This window comes from Coregonus clupeaformis, unplaced genomic scaffold (genome assembly GCF_020615455.1).
Source record: "Coregonus clupeaformis isolate EN_2021a unplaced genomic scaffold, ASM2061545v1 scaf0217, whole genome shotgun sequence".
Lineage (NCBI taxonomy): Eukaryota > Metazoa > Chordata > Actinopteri > Salmoniformes > Salmonidae > Coregonus > Coregonus clupeaformis.
The window spans coordinates 32,584-56,481 of record NW_025533672.1 but is presented as its reverse complement, the minus strand read 5'-3'; the positions used below and the strand labels follow the sequence as shown (position 1 = coordinate 56,481).

The window sequence follows — 23,898 nt, the reverse complement described above, 5'->3', positions numbered from 1 at the left end:
CTTCCAACTTACCTAACTTCGTTGCTAACATATGTGCTGGCAGGGACACCATCGGGAGAGGTTGTGTTTTTCTCTAGCAGGAGGTAAGCAGGAGGTAAGCTTCTCATATGGTGTTGAGGAAAGCTTAACCATGTATTAGATCGTAGGTAGGTAATTAGTTGTAGTTAGGTATTGTAGTTATTGTAGGTTAGTATTGTTGTTATTGTAGGTTTCCGTAGGTAATTGTAGGTTAGTATCGAAGCACGAGGCTAGCTAGCTAGCGGGTAGCTACTGGTAACGTTTAGCAACGGTGGAGAGCTGTTTCCAATGTTAATGTGCTGCTAGCCAACGTTTAATTTTTGCTGCGTTATGCGTTATGAAAGGAACTAGACACGGACATGAATTATCTGTTTAGTGTGCTAACACACTCTTGGCAGTTTGTTGTAACCAAGTATTGGTGCTAAACTGTGCTAGCATGCTAGTTAGCTATGGCGTCATAGCTAGGCATCGTGGGTTGTTGTGGGTAGTTACTGTAGGGTGGCAGTGTCTTCGGCCGTGCCGGCTGTAGCACGAAGCGAGCTAACTAGCCGTTTTTCGAACAGAGTCAGAGTCAACACAGTAGCCATTGTGTGCCGGGTGTAGCACGAAGCTAGCTAGCTAGCCGTTCTTCAAACAAAGTCAACACAGTGGCCATTGCTAGCTACCCAACACGATCAGCTAACTGTACTGTAGTAGCTAAATACAATATACTTGTCCTAGCTAGCCAACGTTTAATCATTGCTGCGTCATGAAAGGAACTTGACACAGACACGAATGATCTGTTTAGTGTGTTATCACACTATTGGTGGTTTGTTGTGACCAAGTGTTGGTGCTAACTGTATGTTACTGGATGCTAGCATGCTAGTTAGCTAGTTAACACACTATTGGTGGTTTGTTGTGACCAAGTGTTGGTGCTAAACTGTGTGTTATTGTTATTGGATGCTAGCATGCTAGTTAGCTATGGTGTCATAGTTAGCTAGCTGAATAAAGTGGGTTGAGTCTATTCCTTTAAACATTGAACCGCTGTGGTTCACAACAATTCTGATTTCTAAAGGTGGAAGTTGGGAGAGTTTTTGTTCGGTGGTTCAGTGAAACAATTTTAGTTTCTGAGGTAGAAGTTTTTGGTGAGGGGAGGCCCTGCTCTCTCCTCTCCCAGATGCTTAGCTCATTTCATTCCGATCTCCTCTGCATTTTTGTAGCCATTTGCTACAGCCTGTCAACTATGCCTCTGCCTATCCCTGTTCTCTCCTCTCTGCACAGGCTACACAAACGCACCACACCGCGTGGCTGCTGCCTCTCTAACCTGGTGGTCCCTGCACGCACCCCACACCTGGAGTTCCAGGTCGCAGGCAGCCTCTGGAACTGCCGTTCTGCTGCCAACAAAGCTGACTTCATCCCAGCCTATGCCAACCTCCAGTCCCTCGACTTCCTGGCGCTGACGGAAACATGGATCACCACTGAAAACACTGCTACTCCTACTGCTCTCTCCTCGTCTGACCATGTGTTCTCGCATACCCCGAGAGCATCTGGTCAGAGGGGTGGTGGTACAGGAATCCTCATCTCTCCCAAGTGGACATTCTCAATTTTTCCCCTAACCCATCTGTCTATCTCCTCATTTGAATTCCATGCTGTCACAGTCACTAGCCCATTTAAGCTTAATATCCTTGTCATCTATCGCCCTCCAGGTTCCCTTGGAGAGTTCATCAATGAGCTTGACGCCTTGATAAGTTCCTTTCCTGAGGATGGCTCACCCCTCACAGTTTTGGGGATTTCAACCTCCCTATGTCCACATTTGACTCATTTCTCTCTGCCTCCTTCTTTCCACTCCTCTCCTCTTTTGACCTCACCCTCTCACCGTCCCCCCCTACTCACAAGGCAGGCAATACGCTAGACCTCATCTTCACTAGATGCTGCTCCTCTACTAATCTCACTGCAACTCCCCTCCATGTCTCCGACCACTACTTTGTTTCCTTTTCTCTCTCGCTCTCCTCCCACACTACTCACTCTGCCCCTACACAGATGGTAATGCGCCGCCGCAACCTTCGCTCTCTCTCTCCCACTACTCTCTCCTCTTCCATCCTATCATCTCTTCCCTCTGCTCAATCCTTCTCCTCCAATCTCCTGATTCTGCCTCCTCAACCCTCCTCTCCTCCCTTTCTGCATCCTTTGACTCTCTGTGTCCCCTATCCTCCCGGCCGGCTCGGTCCTCCCCTCCAGCTCCGTGGCTTGATGACTCATTGCGAGCTCACAGAACTGAGCTCCGGGCAGCGGAGCGGAAATGGAAGAAAACTAAACTCCCTGCCGACCTGGCATCTTTTCCTCCCTCCTCTCTACATTTTCTTCATCTGTTTCTGCTGCTAAGGCCACCTTCTACCACTCTAAATTCCAAGCATCTGCCTCTAACCCTAGGAAGCTCTTTGCCACATTTTCCCTCCTCCTGAATCCCCCCCTCCTCTCTCTCTGTGGATGACTTCGTCAACCACTTTGAAAAGAAGGTTGACGACATCCGATCCTCGTTTGTTAAGTCTAATGTCACTGCTGGTCCTGCTCACACTGCCCTACCCTATGCTTTGACTTCTTTCTCCCCTCTCTCTCCAGATAAAATCCTCGACTCGTGACTGCAGGCCGCCCAACAACCTGCCCGCTTGACCCCATCCCCTCCTCCCTTCTCCAGACCATCTCCGGTGACCTTCTCCCCTACCTCACCTCGCTGATCAACTCATCCTTGACCGCTGGCCATGTCCCTTCCATCTTCAAGAGAGCGAGAGTTGCTCCCCTTCTCAAAAAACCAACACTCGACCCCACTGATGTCAACAACTACAGACCAGTATCCCTTCTTTCTTTTCTTTCCAAAACTATTGAGCGTGCCGTATTTAGCCAACTCTCTTGCTATCTCTCTCAGAATGACCTTCTTGATCCAAACCAATCAGGTTTCAGGACTGGTCATTCAACTGAGACTGCTCTTCTCTGTGTCACGGAGACTCTCCGCACTGCTAAAGCTAACTCTCTCTCCTCTGCTCTTGTCCTTCTAGACCTGTCTGCTGCCTTTGATACTGTGAACCATCAGATCCTCCTCTCCACCCTCTCCGAGCTGGGCATCTCCGGCGCGGCTCACTCCTGGATTGCGTCCCTACCTGACCGGTCGCTCCTACCAAGTGGCGTGGCGAGAAGCTGTCTCCCGCACCACGTGCTCTCACCACTGGTGTCCCCCAGGGCTCAGTTCTAGGCCCTCTCCTTTTCTCCCCTATACACCAAGTCACTTGGCTCTGTCATATCCTCACACGGCCTCTCCTATCATTGCTACGCTGACGATACACAACTAATCTTCTCCTTTCCCCCTTCTGATAACCAGGTGGCGAATCGCATCTCTGCATGTCTGGCAGACATATCAGTATGGATGACGGATCACCACCTCAAGCTGAACCCTGGCAAGACAGAGCTGCTCTTCCTCCCGGGGAAGGACTGCCCGTTCCATGATCTCGCCATCACGGTTGACAACTCCGTTGTGTCCTCCTCCCAGAGTGCGAAGAGCCTTGGCGTGACCCTGGACAACACCCTGTCGTTTCTCCGCTAACATCAAGGCGGTGACCCGCTCCTGCAGGTTCATGCTCTACAACATTCGGAGAGTACGACCCTGCCTTACACAGGAAGCGGCACAGGTCCTAATCCAGGCACTTGTCATCTCCCCGTCTGGATTACTGCAACTCGCTGTTGGCTGGCCTCCCTGCATGTGCCATTAAACCCCTACAACTCATCCAGAATGCCGCAGCCCGTCTGGTGTTCAACCTTCCCAAGTTCTCTCACGTCACCCCCCTCCTCCGCACACTCCACTGGCTTCCAGTTGAAGCTCGCATCCGTTACAAGACCATGGTGCTTGCCTTTGGAGCAGCGAGGGAACGGCACCTCTGTACCTTCGGGCTCTGATCAGTCCCTACACCCAAACGAGGGCATTGCGTTCATCCACCTCTGGCCTGCTGGCTCCCTTCCTCTGTGGAAGCATAGTTCCCGCTCAGCCCAGTCAAAACTGTTCGCTGCTCTGGCACCCCAATGGTGGAACAAGCTCCCTCACGACGCCAGGACAGCGGAGTCACTCACCACCTTCCGGAGACATTTGAAACCCCACCTCTTTAAGGAATACCTGGGATAGGATAAAGCAATCCTTCTGCCCCCCCCCACACACACAGCGGAGTCGCTCACCACCTTCCGGAGACATTTGAAACCCCACCTCTTTAAGGAATACCTGGGATAGGATAAAGTAATCCTTCTACCCCCCCACCCCACAGCGGAGTCACTCACCACCTTCCGGAGACATTTGAAACCCCACCTCTTTAAGGAATACCTGGGGATAGGATAAAGTAATCCTTCTACCCCCCCACACACACAGCGGAGTCGCTCACCACCTTCCGGAGACATTTGAAACCCCACCTCTTTAAGGAATACCTGGGATAGGATAAAGTAATCCTTCTACCCCCCCCACCCCACCCCACAGCGGAGTCACTCACCACCTTCCGGAGACATTTGAAACCCCACCTCTTTAAGGAATACCTGGGATAGGATAAAGTAATCCTTCTACCCCCCCACACACAGCGGAGTCGCTCACCACCTTCCGGAGACATTTGAAACCCCACCTCTTTAAGGAATACCTGGGATAGGATAAAGCAATCCTTCTACCCCCCCACACACACACACAGCGGAGTCGCTCACCACCTTCCGGAGACATTTGAAACCCCACCTCTTTAAGGAATACCTGGGATAGGATAAAGTAATCCTTCTACCCCCCACCCCACAAGCGGAGTCACTCATCACCTTCCGGGAGACATTTGAAACCCCACCTCTTTAAGGAATACCTGGGATAGGATAAAGTAATCCTTCTACCCCCCACCACACACACAGCGGAGTCGCTCACCACCTTCCGGAGACATTTGAAACCCCACCTCTTTAAGGAATACCTGGGATAGGATAAAGTAATCCTTCTACCCCCCCACCCCCACAGCGGAGTCACTCACCACCTTCCGGAGACATTTGAAACCCCACCTCTTTAAGGAATACCTGGGATAGGATAAAGTAATCCTTCTACCCCCCACACACACACAGCGGAGTCGCTCACCACCTTCCGGAGACATTTGAAACCCCCACCTCTTTAAGGAATACCTGGGATAGGATAAAGTAATCCTTCTACCCCCCAAAATTGTAAAGTGGTTATCCCACTGGCTATAGGGTGAATGCATCAATTTGTGAGTCGCTCTGGACTAGAGCGTCTGCTAAATGACGTAAATGTGCCCTTGAGCAAGGCACTTAACCCTAATTGCTCCTGTAAGTCGCTCTGGATAAGAGCGTCTGCTAAATGACTAAAATGTAAAATGTAAAATGTATATGAAAGAATGAGCTATCAAAGCCGCTCGTAAGATTAGTTAGCTCCTGAGGTTCCTCTGGTCTCGACCAATTTAGGTAAATCCTCCTTTAGTGTTAGTGCCCCCCATTGTTGGAATAACCGACAAACTTCCTTGATTCCCTGGTGCCTCTAGGGTAGGTTAGGACTCTGGTGTTGAATGAATTCATTGAGGATTGCAGTAGTTTTTTTAGTTTGTAGTTTTTTTACTCCCTTTTTCTCCCCAATTTCAATCTTGTCTTATCGCTGCAACTCCCCAACGGGCTCGGGAGGCGAAGGTCGAGTCATGCTTCCTCCAAAACATGACCCGCCAAACCGCGCTTCTTAACAACCGCCGCTTAACCCGGAAGCCAGCCGCATGAACATGTCGGAGGAAACACCGTTCAACTGATGACAAAGGTCAGCCTGCAGGCGCCCGGCCCGCCACAAGGAGTCGATAGAGTGCAATGAGCCAAGTAAAGCCCCCCGGCTAAACCCTCCCCTAACTTGGACAACGCTGGGCCAATTGTGCGCCGCCCTATGGGACTCCCGATCACGGCCGGTTGTGATACAGCCCGGGATTGAACCTGTGTCTGTAGTCACGCCTCCAGCACTGCGATAAAATTCCTTAGACCGCTGTGCCACTCTGCGGATTGCAGTTGTTTTGATTGATTGTAGTTTTATTTGTTGAGATTGTTTTTATTCTTCTTGTAATATTCGTTTTTCTTCCTGTTTGGGAGAACATTTTGTATTCAAGGCACCATCAGGAATGAGACCCTGGTCTCATTTGGGCTACCCTGAATAAATAAAAGTGAATAAATAAATAAAATATAAACAACTATTGGAAAGCTCATGTTCAGAGCTAGCCATTACAAAAATATGGTCCACAGATCTAATTGAATCTGAACAACCCTTTAACTGGAACAGAATATGGAAAAATATGGCATCCTGTGATCCGAACCATCAACTTTTAAGTTTTGTTCACCTCACTTGCTCCCAATTCACCAGTGGATACAGTAACTATTAGAAGTTATAACATTAGAATTATCGACAGTTGTGCTAGTCAAGGAACAATTGAGCCCTGGACAAATATACACTGAGTGTACCAAACATTAGGAACACCTTACTAATATTGAGTCAGTCCCCCTTTAGCCCTCAGAACAACCTCTATTCGTTGGGGCATGGTCTACAAGGTGTCGAAAGCATTCCACAGGGATGCTGGCCCATGTTGACTCCAATGCTTCCCACAGTCGTGTCAAGTTGGCTGGAAGTCCTTTGGGTGGTGGACCATTCTTGATACACATGGGAAACTGTTGAGCGTAAAAACCCAGCAGCATTGCAGTTCTTAACGCACTCAAACCGGTGCGCCTGGCACCTACCCCGTTCAAAGGCACTGAAATATTTTGTCTTGCCCATTCACCCTCTGAATGGCACACATACACAATTCATGTCTGAATTGTCTCAAGGCTTAAAAATCCTTTAACTGTCTCCTCCACTTCATCTACACGGATTGAAGTGGATTTAAAAGGTGACATCAATGAGGGATCATAGTGTTCAGCTGGATTCACCTGGTCAGTCTATGTAATGTTTTGTACACTCAGTGTACTTGACTCTGTAAAGAATAATCTCAGCTAAAGCCCAACACATACATACAAACAATATACAGCACCAGTCAAAAGTTTGGACACACCTACTCATTCCAGGGTTTTCTTTATTTTTACTATTTTCTACATTGTAGAATAATAGTGAAGACATCAAAACTATTAAATAACACATATGCAATCATGTAGTAACCAAAAAAGTGTTAAACAAATCAACATATATTTTATATTTGAGATTCTTCAAAGTAGCCACCCTTTGTCTTGATGACAGCTTTGCACACTCTTGGCATTCTCTCAACTAGCGTCATGAGGTTGTCACCTGGAATGCATTTCAATTAACAGGTGTGCCTTTTTAAAAGTTAATTTGTGGAATTTATTTCCTTCTTAATGTGTTTGAGCCAATCAGTTGTGTTGTGACAAGGTAGGGGTGGTATACAGAAGATAGCCCTATTTGGTAAAAGACCAAGTCCCTACTATGGCAAGAACAGCTCAAATAAGCAAAGAGAAACGACAGTCCATCATTACTTTAAGACATGAAGGTCAGTCAATCCGCAAAATTTCAAGAACTTTGAACGTTTCTTCAAGTGCAGTCACTAAAACCATCAAAGCGCTATGATGAAACTGGCTCTCATGAGGACCACAACAGGAAAGGAAGACCCAGAGTTACCTCTGCCGCAGAGGATAAGTTCATTAGAGTTAACTGCACCTCAGATTGCAGCCCAAATAAATGCTTCACAGAGTTCAAGTAACAGACACATCTCAACATCAACTGTTCAGAGGAGACTGCGTGAATCAGGCCTTCATGGAAGATGGACAGGGACTCTGCTGTCATCATAGGGAAGATGGTTCTACTATTGGGTCGTAGCTGCAGGAAGTAGTTTTGGGGTGGGGTGCAGTTTGTGTTTTTTTAAATGTTATTTTATATATTATTTTCAAGGGAGGGTGCTGAAAAAATATTTTTGCCCGTGCTATATCAGTCTGCTAATGCAGTACTACTGAAGGCCCTGTGAGAAAAATGTATTAATTATTTATATTTTTTTGTGGGGTGCTGAAGCACCCTCAGCAGCCCTACTTCCCATGTTGTTCTTTACATTACCGTCTCTGGTAAACACACACTATATCGTTTGTATTTGTCACATGCACAGGATACAGAAGGTGTAAATGGTACAGTGAAATGGTTACTTGCATATTTGCATAGTAGCAATATCAAAAATAGAAAGTGTCCAGATAAAAATATTTTATAAATATTTTATAATTATTAGATGATTCTCACTTGTCTAAATTGATGGGTCATGTGAAAGAAATGCTATAACCACCCCTCAGCCATATCTAGCTAAGTTGATGGGTCACTATTATCTAGAGATGTACATATGTTCATGAAATACAATGGATGGCCGTAATCAGCCCCAGACATACCTGGCTAACTTGATGGTAATCCTCTGGCGAAGTGGAGTCTGCAGGTAGCTCAAGCTAATCAACTAGGTTCAATGTTAGCTAGCTAGCTAACATTAGGCTATAGCTAGCAATCCAAATGGATATCTGAGATACGAATAATATTACTACACAGATCATACAAGTAACGTTAGCTAGCAAGCCAGCAAGCTAACGTTTGCTAGCTACCTAACAGTACGCTTTAACTTGCATTGAAAATGACTTTCTGACAAGATTAGAAACTTATATTATCTGAAAATGTAGCTAGACTCTTACCCGTATACATGGATGAACGCTTCACAGCAGACTGCTACCCCTTTAACTCTGTTTTTTTGTAGTTACAGCTTGTTTGGCTCGCGTTGTGTCAAGTCACTCCAGTTCACACTGACCATAGTAGTAGTCCATCACAACTTTTTCCCACTGATCTTTGTCTATAGCGCCTGCTAAATTCAAAGCAGCAATGTTGTTGAGAGCAGTCCATTGCTAACGTTATATCATTCAAAAAAGCCGCGGAAGAAAGGATTATCTTCAAATAATGAGCAGCTCACGTTATAGACAGAAGCGTGCTACATGGCAGACCAATCCGAACTCATCTCTCGGCATGTCCAGCCAATCCATTATCTCAGCCAATCATGGTAAGCGGGCAATATCTTAGATATTTTCCCAAAATGTCATTTAAGGTGCTCCAAAGCTTTTTACTATCATTCTTTATATCATTTATCTTTGTTTCATTGTGTAGTTTCTTCTTCTTTTTATTCAGTTTAGTCACATGATTTCTCAATTTGCTGTACAGTTGCCAATTGGTTGTGCAGCCAGACTTATTTGCCATTCCTTTTGCCTCATCCCTCTCAACCATACAATTTTTCAATTCCTCATCAATCCACGGGGATATAACCGTTTTCATAGTCATTTTCTAAATGGGTGCATGCTTATTAGTAACTGCAACAAGCAGTTTAATAAATGTGTCAAGTGCAGCATCTGTTTGCTCCTCATTAAACACCACAGCTGTTTGTAACTACCCTGGCAGGTTGACTGATAACCTGAACCAGGTTGCAGGCACTGGTGACAGTGAAGCTTTTTCTTGAGTGGGCAGCTTGATGAAAGCCAGTCAATATTTAAATCACCCAGAAAATATACCTCTCTGTTGATATCACATACATTATCAAGCATTTCACACGTTATCCAGATACTGACTGTCAGCACTTGGTGGTCTATAGCAGCTTCCCACAATAATGGGCTTTAGGTGAGGCAGATGAACCTGTAGCCATATTACTTCAACAGTATGTAACATGAGATCCTCTCTAATCTTTACAGGAATTAGGCTCTGAATATAAACAGCAACACCTCCACCACTGGCAATTCTGTCTTTTCTCTAAATGTTATAACCTTGTATTGCTACCACTGTATCATCAAAGGTATTGTCTAAGTGAGTTTCAGAGATAGAATATGAATGTCATCTGTTACTAGCAAGTTATTAATTTCATGAACCTTGTTTCTTAAGCTACATATGGTAACGTGGGCTATTTTGAGCACTTTTCTGGGATGCTTGCTTGTTTTCATTGCTTTACTGGGAAGCTTAGCAGAAGTAGATATTCTCATGTTATCTATGTTCGTGCAGGGTGAGCTGCACACAGTGGACTTCCTACTAGAGCACTCCGCCTATGTGCTAACAGCATAAATCTGGTTCACAGGCACGTGATTGCTGTATACAATAGCTGTAGGATCAGCAGAGGCATTCAGGTTAGTTAGAGGGACATACATTAGGTTACTTACATTGTGTCTACCAATGCCCCTGGTATAATGTACATTTGCTAAAGCATTATGATGACTCAGCGACACAATGGTAGGGATTAACTGAGCTAAACTTGGGTTATTGATAAGTCATTTTCTCAACGCAGCCTTATAATGCTGTGAAAGGGAGCAGCTTAGTAATGTAATTTACTCAAGCTCCGGGATAGGACATTGTTTTTGCACCAGGAACAGTCACATTTCTTACCATAGAGCTGCCCAAAATCATGGCTGGCGAGAAGGACGAGGAAATCCGCCCACTCCCACGCTTCACAGGATTCGGAGAACCCTTTAAGGACGGACGAGAGGCAGGATAACTTGAGACGTAGCTCCCGGCGCCTGGTGCCTCCGACAGATGGAGAAGCCCCGCTCGATCCAGATCAGGGACGGAAGGTTGCCGACGTCGACTTCGAAATCGTAGGGGAAGAAGTAGGCACAGGTACCCCAAGCGATGAAGGTGCAGGAAGATCAGGCTCCAGGGCTGCGAAACTATTCATTGTTTTTATCCGCTCCGGGCCTCTTGTTGGGAGTGTAGACTGTTTTGCGGGAGGCCGCTGTCATCGGCTTCCACGGCACGTGACATGAGACTATCGTTGACTGCCATGCTCCTCTTGCTGAATCCAGGTTTCTTCTTTCTACATATCCTCAGAGGGTGGAGGGGGACCTGTATCAGTGATTTAGACCAGATAGACAGATCATCTGTGGTTATAACTAGGTATGACCATGTATACAATCAAAATGACCTTACATAAATGCTTAGTTGCAGTCAAAACAGCTCATAATATTCTGTCAGTGGTATGAATACAGAGACCAGCTACCCTCTGAATGTACACATAGTGCGGTGTTGGAGTGTATTCTCCCACAACAATGTATTCTATGGGAAATGTTATATAAATACCAGAATTCCTATAATATCATCTCCCTCTACCCTCCCTTCCTGGTCTATGTTCTCCCTCTATCCTGCCTTCCTGGTCTGTGTTCTCCCTCTACCACATCATTATCACAGTGAGTAATGTTGTATTATACTGTATTATACAGTGGGTGGGTCTAATCCTGGACACTGATTAGTTAAAATCACATTCCAGCCAGTGTCTATTCCAAAAGTTACCACCGACTAAAGCTATGATGTTGAAATGCCTATTTACTCTGTTCCATCTCACTGCGCAATCCCTTGTCTCATCAGCCCAGCCAGGCAATTTATAAACTTGATCTCAACTGTAAAAAGCATCTAGACATTATCTCCCATTTCTTTTAGACTAGCAATTGGTTTTCAATAACAGAGATTTGTATAAACCTTGCTGTCTTTCTCTATGACATTTGCAACATTGTTTCAGTTTTGAAATTCGATCTCCAGCTGTCCCATAGTAATGAACGAGTAGGGGTCGGGAGTCGGCATGAGACAGATAGGCAGGCAGCTGTACACAGCCAGTCGAAATAATGAATCAACATAATTTTTATGGATATATACAAAGAAATGTCAATAGAAAGCAGGTAAAACAAAATGAAGTGCAGCTAGTTTCCATCTTCAGTTTGAAGTGATTGTGTTAGCTATGTTGTTGGCTAGCTCCTCTGAACAACAGTGTCCTGAAGGGAGATCACATTTTCTATGCCAGGTGAAATCGCGCATCATTAGCTCATTGTTATGGATGTATCCAAAGAAATTTCACTAGAAAACAGCTTAAACAAATGCAAATGCAGCTACTTTGCTGTTATTCTGGCTGCACTGTTTGACGTGACTGTAAGTTAGCTGTAGTTGTCTAGCTAGCAAGCAAGGGATAAGAACGTTGCCAGCCAGTATGGCAATGGAACATTTAGAACAAAAAGACTGAACGACTGGGTCACGTTTCTGGCAACCGAACCGATAGAACGAACGACCAGCCAGCTTGGATAGCAACCCTAGATTTTTGTTGGGACTATATCTTGTGGAAGGATTAAATAGCATGAATAAATTAATCAAATTAACGGTTTTAATGAAAATATGTAAATCATTATTTGAATATGTTGGTAAACCGCTGTATAAAAGTGATAATGTCCTCGAAGCCGGTGTTTGGAGGATATATTGGCACGGTTTGCCGGCCCTTGACGTCGTCTCGGGCCTAACAACACCCATGCCAATATATCCTCCTGTAACGATGACGCTGGGAGTCGGGAAGCAAGTGCAGGTTGTGAGTTAAATAATTACCACGGAACATAGAATGATACAAAACATGAGCAGCGTATGGACTTGAGAAACATAGTCTCTGACATCACCCCATTGAAGCTGACATTTAAAACGTCCATCTCTGACATCACCCCATTGAAGCTGACATTTAAAACATCCAGCTCTGACATCACCCCATTGAAGCTGACATTTAAAACGTCTATCTCTGACATCACTCCATTGAAGCTGACATTTAAAACGTCTATCTCTGACATCACCCCATTGAAGCTGACATTTAAAACGTCCATTTCTGGCATCACCCCATTGAAGCTGACATTTAAAAAGTCCTTCTCTGACATCACCCCATTGAAGCTGACATTTAAAACGTCCATCTCTGACATCACCCCATTGAAGCTGACATTTAAAACGTCCATCTCTGACATCACCCCATTGAAGCTGACATTTAAAACGTCCATTTCTGACATCACCCCATTGAAGCTGACATTTAAAACGTCCATCTCTGACATCACCCCATTGAAGCTGACATTTAAAAAGTCCATCTCTGACATCACCCCATTGAAGCTGACATTTAAAACGTCCATCTCTGACATCACCCCATTGAAGCTGACATTTAAAAAGTCCAACTCTGGCATCACCCCATTGAAGCTGACATTTAAAACGTTTAAGGTAAGGGTTACGGTTAAGGTTAGGGTTAGATAAGGGTTAGGGTTAGGGTGTCTGTAGTGTAGGTCTACTGCAGGGACAGAGGTAGAGGCTCAACACTGATATAATTATGACTAAAACAATTACATTAGAGGACCTAGGCAACTAATACCCTGAGTGTCAGTCTGTTTGTGCCATCATTCCAACTACTTGTCACTCATTGTCATGGCTTGATAGTGATCAATGGAGTTGGAAAGAGCACAAACAGATCTGGGACCATGATGTTTCAGGCTTTCAGTCAAAACAGACAGTCAGGAATAAATTATAAGGGACAATGTTTTGAAGTGTCTGTCCTATATCTAGGAGACATACGAAAGATCAGGAAAAATATATAGAAAATGTGACACATTTTTAACCCCTTTTTTTGTTGGCACAAAACTACTTCCATTCATTTTTTAAACAGGTTACTTTCAGACGAGTTCCGTGACACTTGTGGGGGTCGTAGAGCAAAACAGAGAACCCCATTGTATAACACCATAACAAAACCATAATAACAGTCCAATTACAGTTGCGGTCATTAATATTGGCAGCCTTTCATGATTCAATATTTTTTCTAATTAAGTTGAAATTGAAAACTTTTGGTGCACAGGACCAAGAAAAATTAAAAAGTATTATTTTTTTATTCAGAATTCAAATTAATTTGGTTGGAGGCAAATTATTTTAGTTTACAGCGCAAATTATCTCCCCTGTGATAAGTTGCAGGTAGCATGGCTGATGCGAACCACATGGTATACTGTCCAACGAGGAAGAGCTGCAACTCACTGCTGTGGACAAGAAGCCGTTAATGCAATATTCTCTCAGAAATATAGAGAACGCATTGATTGGTTCTCTGAAAAGTAATTTTTTCTTCTCTGGGGTTGAAACCTCTCATTGTTTGGATTTGAAAATCCAACAGTTGGAATGGAAGGTGGCGGCGCTCGGGAGCTGTGAGTGTGAGTGAGAAAGGGTGCGTTCCACAGCTAAGGCAAGGCAATGCAACAACCAATGGTTGCGTGCCACGTCATCGACAGTGTCATCGACTGGAAAATTGCTATAAGATATGATGTGGTTAGCTGATACTTAAAATACCTGTCCAGGCGTTGTAAGATCTGTCAGGCGTCAGCGATGTCTAAGTATAGGAATGCGACAAGGCCGCATTTACAAGTCACCATGCTAGCGAGCCTGACCTGAAATAACCCCTGCACATCTCATGACTGTTCTTAATCATGGCAGTTATCTAAGGTTTCTCTTTCCCTGTTTGGAAACATGCAAAACGAGTTTATAACCGTTCCATTGGATAACAATAGACATGTGGTAAAAGATAAGATAGGTATCTAAAGAGGAAAGACGTCGGTACATGTAGGATGCGTCACAAATGGCATCATATTCCCTTAATAGAGCTCTACTTTCGACCAGGACATAGTGCACGTCTACTCCCGCTCCGGCGCTCGACCTTGCCGGTTTACTAACCACCGGTCCTGGCAACCCATCATAATGCACACCTGGCAACCCTTATTACGCACACCTGGACTCCATCACTACCCTGATTACTTCCCCTTTATCTAGACCTCCCTACCATCACTCTTCATGTAGTATTGGTTCAGTTTTCACGTCCAGACGTTTCTCTTGTTTTGTAACGCTCCATGTTCGTTATTATTAAACTCACCATCTGCACCTGCTTCCCTGCGTTTGTTATGTGATGTTACACCATGACACAGAATCGTAAGTTACAATGCATTTGATGACCAAAAAATGCACAATATGAGGATTCAATCAATTCAAAAGATGTTGTCTATAGTCATTCTTCGGGGCGATGGCTAATGACAACTCAAAAGTTATTTAAATTTGACCAAATTCAATTGTTTGGTGTTGAAATACTGTTCAAAATTGCATAACACATTTCTTTTTTTTTAACCGTCCTCTGACCAACTCACCTGTATGAAGGGTGTAAAGCTGGTCGCGTTCCTGCCTGACTACATTGATGAGGTTACATTGCTTGAACCAGTGTTGCATGGCATGTCTTAGACTGCACAGTCGGCATCAGATTGCTATAGCATATGATGTGTTTAGCTGATATGTTAAACACCTATTCAGGCGTTGTGAGATCTGACAGGCATCTGGATTGTTGTTGTCCTTGAATGTGACTATTGTGATTAGCTTTGTGATGTCATGGCTGGGAGAATGAATGTAACTGCCCAAACCAGCCCCATTTCTTCCCTGATCAACAGAACACAGTTATGTGAAACTGACATCTGTGCAAAAGAGATCCACCTCCCACCTTAAGGTGACACGATCAGTGAATGTTCAGTTAATTACCTGCCTATTGTATAAACAGGTGGGGCCCATAAAAGACAGAACATCTCTTGGCACAGAATAGATTCATACTATAGTCTGACAATAAGAAATACTTTCACTTCTAAAGCGAGCCAATGGAATGAATGTGGTCCAACAAGAAAGACAGCAGAAAAAACTTCTTACAACACAACACTGTGATGTTGAAATGGGACCCCTTTCCCTAATGCAGACTGTCGCGCCTCTAAACCGTGATGTAAAAGTGAGTTAGATGTCATCCCTCCCCTGTCCCATCTTAATCTGTTCACTATCACATAGAGACGGATGAGATTCTTGCAGAAAGCATTAAGGCTTTTCAGATATATATTTTTTTGTGTTGCCCAAACGGTTTGGACGCTATAGAGAGAAGTTGGCAGATCGGCTGTACCGACTTTAGACGCCTGTGGGGGTCTTAGAGCAAAACGGAGAACACCATCGTATTCGTGAGTCTCATCATTATGAGGGCTTTAACAGGTTGAAATTGCCAAATGAGTGAGAGGTTGACAATTGTGTGGCTTAATGCAAACAAACTTAGAGCCCAACATGTCATAACATTTTAACATCATGACAGATAATGATCATATTTGATTAACAACATTAATAACCAGTAACTTGTGACTTATACACATTTCAGAAAGCAACAGAATCAAAACAGTCATTCTGAAACGATAAAACAGTTACAGAGATAACCATGATAATACTTACTTCTCTAAACCAAACCCCAGAGGACTCTGCTGCTCTGCACCATTGGACAGTATGAACAGTCCTGTCCTGTCCTGTGTAGTCTAACACTGTGTAGTAGTAGAGGTCTGTCCAGTGTAGTCTAACAGTGTATTAGTAGAGGTCTGTCCTGTGTAGTCTAACACTGTGTATTAGTAGAGGTCTGTCCTGTGTAGTCTAACACTGTGTAGTAGGAGAGGTCTGTCCTGTGTAGTCTAACACTGTGTATTAGTAGAGGTCTGTCCTGTGTAGTCTAACACTGTGTATTAGTAGAGGTCTGTCCTGTGCTACTAGTAGTAGCTGGGCTGGGCACTATGGCACACACAGGCGCACACATGGTGGTAAGAACACATATCCATACATCCCCACACACGGACACATAAATGCTGGCACACACACGTACCCACTACACACACAAACATCACACACACATACACACATGCATAACAGATCAGCAACACAATGAGACGTTCTGTCCCACAGACTGACAAGGCTTCTACAAGGGTCAAAGGTTTGTGTGTTTTCCATTAACTATATGAAACTATCAGTCTCCATATGGTACTTCTCTGCATTACTGTCTGACTCAGTTCATGTCTTCCATCATGTATTTCAGCCGTTAAAGTGTTAACCTTCTAGATTCAGTTAATGTCTTCCATCATGTATTTCAGCAGTTAAAGTGTTAACATAATTTTTGTATGTATTTTACTCCCTTTTTCTCCCCAATTTCGTGATATCCAATTGCGATCGAATTACTATCTTGTCTCATCGCTGCAACTCCCCGAGGTATGACCATGTATACAATCAAAATGACCTTAAATAAATGCTTAGTTGCAGTCAAAATGGCTAATAATAGTCTCTCAGTGGTATGTTTACTTGGTAGAACTGTAATACGGAGACCAGTTACCCTTTGAATGTAAACGTAGTGCGGTATTGGTGTGTATTCTCCCACAACAATGTATTCTATGGGAAATGTTATATAAATACAAATATTCCCATAATATCCTCTCCCTCTACCCTCCCTCTACCCTTCTAAAATAAAAAAGCATATTTTGTTCAAACACCACCTCAGTAATCGCATACTAAGTCAACATTGGCTAGAACCCACCAATGGCTGCAGTCCCATTCTCTACCCTTCTCCCCTACAGTAAGAGGTCCCATTCTCTACCCTTCTCTCCTACAGTAAGAGGTCCCATTCTCTACCCTTCTCCCCCACAGTAAGAGGTCCCATTCTCTACCCTTCTCCCCTACAGTAAGAGGTCCCATTCTCTACCCTTCTCTCCCACAGTAAGAGGTCCCATTCTCTACCCTTCTCCCCTACAGTAAGAGGTCCCATTCTCTACCCTTCTCCCCCACAGTAAGAGGTCCCATTCTCTACCCTTCTCCCCTACAGTAAGAGGTCCCATTCTCTACCCTTCTCTCCTACAGTAAGAGGTCCCATTCTCTACCCTTCTCTCCTACAGTAAGAGGTCCCATTCTCTACCCTTCTCCCCCACAGTAAGAGGTCCCATTCTCTACCCTTTTCTCCTACAGTAAGAGGTCCCATTCTCTACCCTTCTCTCCTACAGTAAGAGGTCCCATTCTCTACCCTTCTCTCCTACAGTAAGAGGTCCCATTCTCTACCCTTCTCCCCCACAGTAAGAGGTCCCATTCTCTACCCTTCTCCCCCACAGTAAGAGGTCCCATTCTCTACCCTTCTCCCCTACAGTAAGAGGTCCCATTCTCTACCCTTCTCTCCTACAGTAAGAGGTCCCATTCTCTACCCCTTCTCTCCTACAGTAAGAGGTCCCATTCTCTACCCTTCTCCCCCACAGTAAGAGGTCCCATTCTCTACCCTTCTCTCCTACAGTAAGAGGTCCCATTCTCTACCCTTCTCTCCTACAGTAAGAGGTCCCATTCTCTACCCTTCTCTCCTACAGTAAGAGGTCCCATTCTCTACCCTTCTCCCCCACAGTAAGAGGTCCCATTCTCTACCCTTCTCCCCCACAGTAAGAGGTCCCATTCTCTACCCTTCTCCCCTACAGTAAGAGGTCCCATTCTCTACCCTTCTCTCCTACAGTAAGAGGTCCCATTCTCTACCCTTCTCCCCTACAGTAAGTGTGTAATATTCTCTCCCACTAGTGGATGTAGAAAGAAATGTATAATTGTAAGAAATATGATGTAAACTCACTGGTTTAGTCCTCATCTCCTAATCCCAAGTCTTTCAATCTGTGATTGGGAGTGAACCAGTACATAGTTCTAAGATAATAGTTCTGAACAGAGGTGTAGTTCAGGGTAATGTCAACACAGCCCCTCCATTTTGGGAGTTTATCTGTCTGACCATGTTGGTTGTTCATCACCTGCTCTGTCTGTCCTGTAAGGTCATATTAACACTGGTCAAATCCTTTGTCTGTCTGTCCTGTCAGGTTATATTAACACTGGTCCATACCCACCCACAATCATAGTCTCTAAACGTCAGCTACTCCAACTGAAAGTTTACTCAAAGACTGAAGACCAAGAAGAATTGTTGAGTATGCCACTGGTGAGTATAACTGTTTCACCTTTTCAGAGAAAGTACACAAAATGTTGCTGCTAAACACTAGCTGATAAAGTTCATATTTACACCACCACCACCATGCTTGACCTTTGGTATGATGTTCTTACTGTGGAATGCAGAGTTTGGTTTTCGCCAGGCATTACTGGAACCATGTCGTCCAAAAAGTTATACTTTTGAATCATCTGTCTATAGAACGTTCTTCCAAGAGTCTTGATGATCATCCAGGTGCTTTTTGGCAAACTTGAGTCCACGTTTTGGACCCCATTATGCCTGGCGAAAACCAAACACTGCATTCCACAGTAAGAACATCATACCAAAGGTCAAGCATGGTGGTGGTGGTGTGGTGGTTTGGGGATGCTTTGCTGCCTCAGGACCTGGACGACTTGCCTTAATAGAAGGAACCATGAATTCTGCATCAGAGAATTCTACAGGAGAATGTCAGACCATCCGTCTGTGAGCTGAAGCTGAAGCTCAGCTGGGTCATGCAGCAACACAATGATCCAAAACACACAATGAAGTCTACATGAAAATTGCTAAAAAGCAACAAATTGGAAGTTTTGGAATGACCTAGTCAAAGTCCAGACATAATCCCAATTGAGATGTTGTGGCAGGACTTGAAACGAGCAGTTCATGCTTGAAAACCCACACGTCACTGAGTTAAAGCAGTTCTGCATGGAAGAGTGGGCCAAAATTCCTCCACAGCGACGTGAGAGACCGATCAATAACTACAGGAAGCATTTGGTTGGAGTCATTGCAGCTAAAGGTGGCACAACCAGTTATTGAGTGTAAGGGGGCAATTACTTTTTCACACAGGGGAATTGGGTGTTGCATAACTTTGTTTATGACATAAATATTTAATTGTTGTGTTATTTGTTCACTTATGTTCCCTTTATCTAATTTTATGTTTTGGTTGAAGATCTAATTACATTTAGTATCACAAATATCCAAAAGTAGAAAATTAGAAAGGGGTAAAAACTTTTTCATAGCACTGTTAGACACTAGCTCATAGTGTTCATATTTATATGATAGACACTAGCTGAAAGTGCTCTTTTAATCTATTATAATAATTATACAGACATGCTGCTACAGAGAACACACAGACAGGCTGCTACAGGGAACACACACAGACATGCTGCTACAGAGAACACACAGACAGGCTGCTACAGAGAACACACAGACAGGCTGCTACAGGGAACACACACAGACATGCTGCTACAGAGAACACACAGACAGGCTGCTACAGAGAACACACACAGACATGCTGCTACAGGGAACACACACAGACATGCTGCTACAGAGAACACACAGACAGGCTGCTACAGAGAACACACACAGACATGCTGCTACAGAGAACACACACAGACATGCTGCTACAGGGAACACACACAGACATGCTGCTACAGAGAACACACAGACAGGCTGCTACAGAGAACACACAGACAGGCTGCTACAGAGAACACACAGACAGGCTGCTACAGAGAACACACACAGACATGCTGCTACAGAGAACATACAGACAGGCTGCTACAGAGAACACACACAGACATGCTGCTACAGAGAACACACAGACAGGCTGCTACAGAGAACACACAGACATGCTGCTACAGAGAACACACAGACAGGCTGCTACAGAGAACACACAGACATGCTGCTACAGAGAACACACAGACAGGCTGCTACAGAGAACACACACAGACAGGCTGCTACAGAGAACACACAGACATGCTGCTACAGAGAACACACAGACAGGCTGCTACAGAGAACACACACAGACATGCTGCTACAGAGAACACACACAGACATGCTGCTACAGAGAACACACAGACATGCTGCTACAGAGAACACACACAGACATGCTGCTACAGAGAACACACAGACAGGCTGCTACAGAGAACACACACAGACATGCTGCTACAGAGAACATATAGAGGCAGCAAAGACTAATGGGAAAATGTAAGTACAGCTATTTCAGCTTCGCAGCACAGCGAGTCAGGTATCTGAAAAGAGAAACTATAACGTAACAAAATATTGTAGTACATTTACTAGAATGTCTCTTAATTAGCATTTCACAATACAGTGGGGAGAACAAGTATTTGATACACTGCCAATTTTGCAGGTTTTCCTACATACAAAGCATGTAGAGGTCTGTAATTTTTATCATAGGTACACTTCAACTGTGAGAGACGGAAAAAATCCAGAAAATCACATTGTATGATTTTTAAGTAATTAATTTTCATTTTATTGCATAACATAAATATTTGATCATGTCACGGTTTCGGCCGAGGCTCCTCCTCCTCCTTGTTCGGGCAGGCTTCGGCGGTCGTCGTCTCCGGAGTACTAGCTGCCACCGTTCTGTTTCGATGTTTGTTTGGTTTGGTCTGTTTGTACACCTGTTCATTGTTAGTGTTAATTATGTGTCCTATAAGTTCTCTTGGGTTTTGTCATGTGTTGTGTGTAATTGTTTCTTATGTCAGCAAGGGCTGCTAGTACTTCTCTCTCTCGTGATTGTTTGGAGAGAGTGTCCGCACAGTGTGCGCATGTTGTTTTGTATTTTGAACTGTACTCAGTGTGCGTAAAGTTCGCTTGCCTTCCGGCTTGGATTTAGCCGTGTGTCTTGTTTTCGTGTCTTCACTAAAGACTGTTGAACGAAGCCTCTGTTGTCCTGCGCTTGATTCCACACCACATCCACGCTCGAACCTGACAGATCACCTACCAACCAGTAAGATTTCCGGCTCTCACAGACCTGTTAGTTATTATTTAAGAAGCCCTCCTGTTCTCCACTCATTACCTGTATTAACTGCACCTGTTGAACTCGTTACCTGTATAAAAGACACCTGTCCACACACTCAATAAAACAGACTCCAACCTCTCCACAATGGCCAAGACCAGTGAGCTGTGTAAAGACATCAGAGATAAAATTGTAGACCTGCACAAGGCTGGGATGGGCTACAGGACAATAGGCAAGCAGCTTGGTGAGAAGGCAACAACTGTTGGCGCAATTATTAGAAAATGGAAGAAGTTCAAGATGACGGTCAATCACCCTCGTTCTGGGGCTCCATGCAAGATCTCACCTCGTGGGGCATCAATGATCATGAGGAAGGTGAGGGATCAGCCCAGAACTACACGGCAGGACCTGGTCAATGACCTGAAGAGAGCTGGGACCACAGTCTCAAAGAAAACCATTAGTAACACACTACGCCGTCATGGATTCAAATCCTGCAGCGCACGCAAGGTCCCCCTGCTCAAGCCAGCGCATGTCCAGGCCCGTCTGAAGTTTGCCAATGACCATCTGGATGATCCAGAGGAGGAATGAGAGAAGGTCATGTGGTCTGATGAGACAAAAATATAGCTTTTTGGTCTAAACTCCATTTGCCGTGTTTGGAGGAAGAAGAAGGATGAGTACAACCCCAAGAACACCATCCCAACCGTGAAGCATGGAGTTGGAAACATCATTCTTTGGGGATGCTTTTCTGCAAAGGGGACAGGACGACTGCACCATATTGAGGGGAGGATGGATGGGGCCATGTATCACGAGATCTTGGCCAACAACCTCCTTCCCTCAGTAAGAGCATTGAAGATGGGTCATGGCTAGGTCTTCCAGCATGACAACAACCCGAAACACACAGCCAGGGCAACTAAGGAGTGGCTCCGTAAGAAGCATCTAAAGGTCCTGGAGTGGCCTAGCCAGTCTCCAGACCTGAATCCAATAGAAAATCTTTGGAGGAAGCTGAAAGTCCGTATTGCCCAGCGACAGCCCCGAAACCTGAAGGATCTGGAGAAGGTCTGTATGGAGGAGTGGGCCAAAATCCCTGCTGCAGTGTGTGCAAACATGGTCAAGACCTACAGGAAACGTATGATCTCTGCAATTGCAAACAAAGGTTTCTGTACCAAATATTAAGTTCTGCTTTTCTGATGTATCAAATACTTATGTCATGCAATAATATGCAAATTAATTACTTAAAAATCATACAATGTGATTTTCTGGATTTTTGTTTTAGATTCCATCTCTCACAGTTGAAGTGTACCTATGATAAAAATTACAGACCTCTACATGCTTTGTAAGTAGGAAAACCTGCAAAATCGGCAGTGTATCAAATACTGTATACTCCCCACTGTATATGAGTGCGTGTTTGTGTGTCTGTGTGCATGTGTCTATGTTTGTGTGTGTGTGTGTGTGTGTGTGTGTGTTTAGGATGGTTCAGCAGTTTGGTGTAGACTTTGAGAAGCGTATTGAGGGATCAGGAGATCAGGTGGATACAGTGGAGCTCTCTGGAGGAGCTAGAATCAACAGGATCTTCCACGAGAGATTCCCCTTTGAACTGGTCAAGGTACACACACACGTTTGTTTTACTATCCTCGTGGGGACCCAAAAATGTATTCCCAATCAAAATCCTATTTTCCCTAGCCCTAATTGTAACCCTAAACCTAAACCTAACCCCTAACCCTGAAATAGGCTTGTGAGGACCGGCGAAATGTCCCCACTTGTTCAAACGTTCCTTGTTTTACTGTCCTGTGAGGACGTCTGGTACCTAGTAAAACCCAAAACACAGACACACACTGATTTTTTCGTCTGTGTGTTGTGTTCAGATGGAGTTTGATGAGAAGGAGTTGAGGAGAGAGATCAGTTATGCCATCAAGAACATCCACGGAGTGAGGCAAGTATCTACCTGTCTGTCTCTCAGGGAAGACTGCAACAGGAAACACCATCCTGGGGAGGCAGGTGTTTAATATGGATGTCTACCCCAAGTCTGTGACATCACTTTGTATGAAAGAGAGTGGAAAAGTGGCTAGGAGAAAGATTGATGTAGTGGACACTCCAGGGCCCAGTTTCCCACTAACCCCAGGGCCCGGTTGTCCGCTAACCCCAGGGCCCGGTCTCCCTGTACCGCCAGATCTCGGTTTCCCGATAACCCCAGGGCCTGGTCTCCCGGTGCAGCCAGAGCTCGGTTTCCCGCTAACCCCAGGGCCCGGTCTTCCTGTACAGCCAGATCTCGGTTTCCCGATAACCCCAGGGCCCGGTCTCCCGGTGCAGCCAGATCTCGGTTTCCCGATAACCCCCGGGCCCGGTTTCCCGATAACCCCATGATCAGGTTTTCCCATAGCGATAGAACTTAAGCTTACGAGTGTTTTAACGATGCATCTTTCCTACAACACACGTTTCCCAAAACTCCACATAGAGAGATTGTTCACTAAGCGTGTCGTTGAGGCTTGTCGATACTGAAAGGATCAAAAGACAGGCAGCGCTGCTCTCGGATCAGCGTTCTCC

The 23,898-nt window shown here is 44.8% G+C and overlaps 1 protein-coding gene across 1 annotated transcript in view; it reads left to right on the top strand.

Moving 5' to 3' along the window:
* Positions 1-23,898, top strand: part of LOC121553862 (GTPase IMAP family member 4) — a gene marked incomplete at its 3' end in the record, with an annotated part of 40,659 nt that overhangs the window by 5,947 nt on the left and 10,814 nt on the right. The window contains exon 4 of the mRNA XM_045214215.1: positions 18,359-18,363. Coding sequence (XP_045070150.1) covers positions 18,359-18,363 — 5 coding nt within the window. The remainder of the gene's footprint in view (positions 1-18,358; positions 18,364-23,898) is intronic.